This window comes from Pseudopodoces humilis, chromosome 3 (genome assembly GCF_049639895.1).
Source record: "Pseudopodoces humilis isolate 2021_Gansu_Grassland_sample_001 chromosome 3, ASM4963989v1, whole genome shotgun sequence".
NCBI lineage: Eukaryota > Metazoa > Chordata > Aves > Passeriformes > Paridae > Pseudopodoces > Pseudopodoces humilis.
In genome coordinates, this window is record NC_142202.1 from 79,451,216 (window position 1) to 79,454,588 (window position 3,373).

General features: G+C 37.1%; 1 protein-coding gene across 6 annotated transcripts in view; it reads left to right on the forward strand.

Moving 5' to 3' along the window:
* The window catches only part of SNX14 (sorting nexin 14), a 44,501-nt gene extending 42,963 nt beyond the window's left edge, over positions 1 to 1,538 (forward strand). For all 6 annotated transcript variants that reach the window (XM_005518177.3, XM_005518178.2, XM_014263610.2 and 3 more), the window contains one exon: positions 1,363 to 1,538. In XM_005518177.3, the coding sequence (XP_005518234.2) occupies positions 1,363 to 1,401 (39 nt within the window). In that variant the 3' untranslated portion in view covers positions 1,402 to 1,538. The remainder of the gene's footprint in view (positions 1 to 1,362) is intronic.
* The last annotated feature ends 1,835 nt before the right edge of the window (positions 1,539 to 3,373 follow it).

A 3,373-nucleotide genomic window follows, 5' to 3' on the forward strand; every position in this document is an offset into this window, starting at 1 on the left:
AAAATATTTTCTCTTCAAAAACAAATCAAGAGAGAGATTATTCACGGTAAATCAGGATAATATTTTTCTACTTCTTAATCTGTTTTTTTTCCTGTGTAACTGACACTGTTCAGTGCTGTTGTGCAGTGTTTCATAACCACCTGCTGAGCAGGGACCTCTAATGCCACCTTTGCTCCTGGTGAAATGGCATAGGTGAGGGGTGGGCTCCTCTGTCCCTTCTGACTGAAGCCAGTGGGGACAGAGCAAGGGCAGCCCAGATTTCAGTACAGGAAAGGAAGAAAAATACTTCAGCTGGGAGCTTGAGCTATTTCCTTATTTCAGATAATACAGAACAAAATACTGTATCTGTGATGTTTGGCAGTGGGACCTGATTTTCAGTGTACCAGGACTGAGAGGGGAAATGCAAGGTGGAGAGAGTATGGATAGAGGGACGGCAGTGATTTTCATCCAGAGCTGTAAAAACATTTTCACAAAATCACTGCAGACACTTGGCACTGTGCAGCCACTTGGAAAAAGAATTGTTTCTTCCTAACAACTGCAGTGGGGAAGCTTAAAAGTAATGACTGGTTCTTACTTATCTATCCATTGTATTGGGGGGAATCAATCCAATGCCTGATCTCTCTGACAAGCACAGAGTAGTCCTTTTTGAGTTGCTTCATACCAAAATGCTTTTGTAGTTACAGTGAAAAATGGAAAAACATTTCAGTCAGTCAGCTTTTAAAGGGGAAACTGAACACCCCAGAAGTTTTGTTCTGAGCACTGCTCCTTTGGCGGGGAAAAGAGTGATGGGAGAAATGGGAAGATTTTCCTTAGTGGGGATGTCAGTCTGCTTCCCACTCTTGAGATTGGTATCTTGAAGGTATTTCCTGCTGCACGTTCCAGTGCGGATATATGCTGGATCACTTGATGCGCGCTGTGTTTGATGGATTTGCGTGTGTAGCAAGCTCCAAGAGCTGAAAAACTCCTCTGAGATAGTGTACAGCCTGTCCCTTGGGAGTCTGTCAGACAGGATACAAGGAAAAGGGACAGCTGAAAGGGAAAAGAAGTATTCTGAGCAGAGTAAGGAAAGAAATCCAGTTGAAAAAGTATCTCTCCAGTACTATTTCCAGAGCAGAAAATTGCTGTGTTAAGAAAACTGTATATAGCAGTTAGGAATGGGGGAGGTGAGAACTTGTAGAGAAAGAAGAAAACATCTATTTTGAGAAATAGTACTAAAACCCAGTAGCCTTCCATCTTCTTAACTCTGGTTTTAAGTGGATGTTTTCAGATACCATTAATCATTGCAGCTCATTTCAGTCATTTCCATGTAAATACACATTTTCAAACTTAGTAAGTAAATTTCCCCCCTTTCCTGTTTAACAGGGTCCAAAGGAAGCAAGCTCTGTGTCAAGCTGGATGTGAGTGAACACACAGTTGGATCTGCTGTGCACTGTTTAATGGACATGTGACATTTTAACATTGCCTTGTATATTTTGTTGTAAATAACTTAAATTTTAAGTTAAAAAATACCTTTATGCAATAAAGACATTAAAATTTAATACCAATTGTAAGTAAATAAAATGTCTGTACTTTTTATTTAAATTTATTTTAGCTGTTACCAGTAAAAGTCTAATTGATTTCACAAAAATCTCTCAGTGTATGAAATTACAGGATGACATCAAAAAAGACAGCTGGGCAATCAGCCAATGTACATTTTGCTGTAAGAGCAATTACTGGGTGTCTCCCTGAAAGGATACGTAGAAAATTTGTAGAATACTCCCATTATTTTAAAATGTCTTAACAAATCTTTTTTTTTTTTTTTTTACAACAGAAGTATATGATTGAATCTATTGAATACAAATAATTAACCTCAGAACAGTCTTTAGCCATCATCTTATTGTGACCACGGAAAATCACATTCATAATTTAGTCTTTTTAATACGTGATCTTCAAATCTAAAGCGCTCTTAAAACAATAAAGGATGTGAGAAGTGGTTTTTGACTTTTAACTTTGCCTTTATTTTTCTGCAGTTTCTTATCTGGTTTTGTGGGGTTTTTTTCTGACATCCTCTTTACAGGCTTAGAAAAGAGGATGTTAGCCTGTTCACAGCATTTTATAAAAATTCATTCATATAAAAATGTGTGGAAGATTTTTCTCTGTAAATCTTAATTTGCTGGTCCAGCCTTTATAAAAGATTTTGAAAAAGCCTTTAATGAGTGGATTTTTAACAAGTTTTACTCACAAAACAATACATAAATACATATTAAAGTAATGCCTACTTTAATAGCTTTCCTCAATTTTTTGTTTCAAACACCCATTTTCTCTTTTTTACAAACAAACCAATCTAATGCAGCATGGGTGTTCTTTGGCAGTATAATTTGTCTGTATTACTATTGCAAACCTTTCCCTTCTGTTTGCCAAAGGAAGGTAAAAGTGTTACTTCTCTCCCTTCTGGCTCTGCCAAAGCAGTTATTGCAGCTCTGAAAATTGGTGTGCAGGTACAGCTCTGTCCATCAGTGCCCTCTCTGTTACTGGTTTGATGTTGATATGAGGATGACCATTCTGTTAATTAACAACTTAGGGAGTAGTAGTGACAAATCATCAGTGCCAGGGCATGACTCGTAGTGTGTCAAGGGCAGTCATCGTTTGTCTCCCTGTTCTTACCACCCCTTACCTAATGCAGCAGTGTAGTCCAGAGCCCTTCAGGCTTAAATCCTTGAATGGATATAGAAATTAATGGAGTCTTTAAATTTCAACATACTAAAATGTTTATCTTAATGCACCTTCTCCTTGAAATCTACAGGTGCAGTGAATGAAAGAGCTTCAGTGTTGAAAAAGAGTGTAGTGAGCTTTCCAGGAATACAGATCAGGTTTATTCAAAACACTTGCAATCAGTTTAAAACAGCATTAAACAATCCAAACATGTTGATGTCAAAATTCCCAGTAATCTTAGAAAAATATTTTTTCCCTCATTTATAAGCAATCATTTTCTTGATAGAGCATCAGCAATGTACATTTAGCATTTAATCTGATTTCATACCCATTAGCCTGTCTCTTACAACTGTTTTTTTAAACACAGCCTTCCCATAGAAGAAGTATAATCACAGTTATCATAAAACCAGGTCATGCTGTAAAAAGCCCCATTACCTGACTATTTCCAAAGGATGCCAGAAGTGCTGCAGGATCAATGCCTATATCTGACATTTTCTTGGAATGTTGCTAATACAGAGTGATGGGCAGCAGTCCTGTGCATTGTTCTTTGGAAGAGGTATAAAATTGACATGTTTATATGAAATACAGTCCCAGATTCTGTTCTCACTCTAGATACAATCCCCCAAACTGGTGAAGAATATTTAAGAGTGAAGAATACTCAATTTATTAAAATGGATCAAAA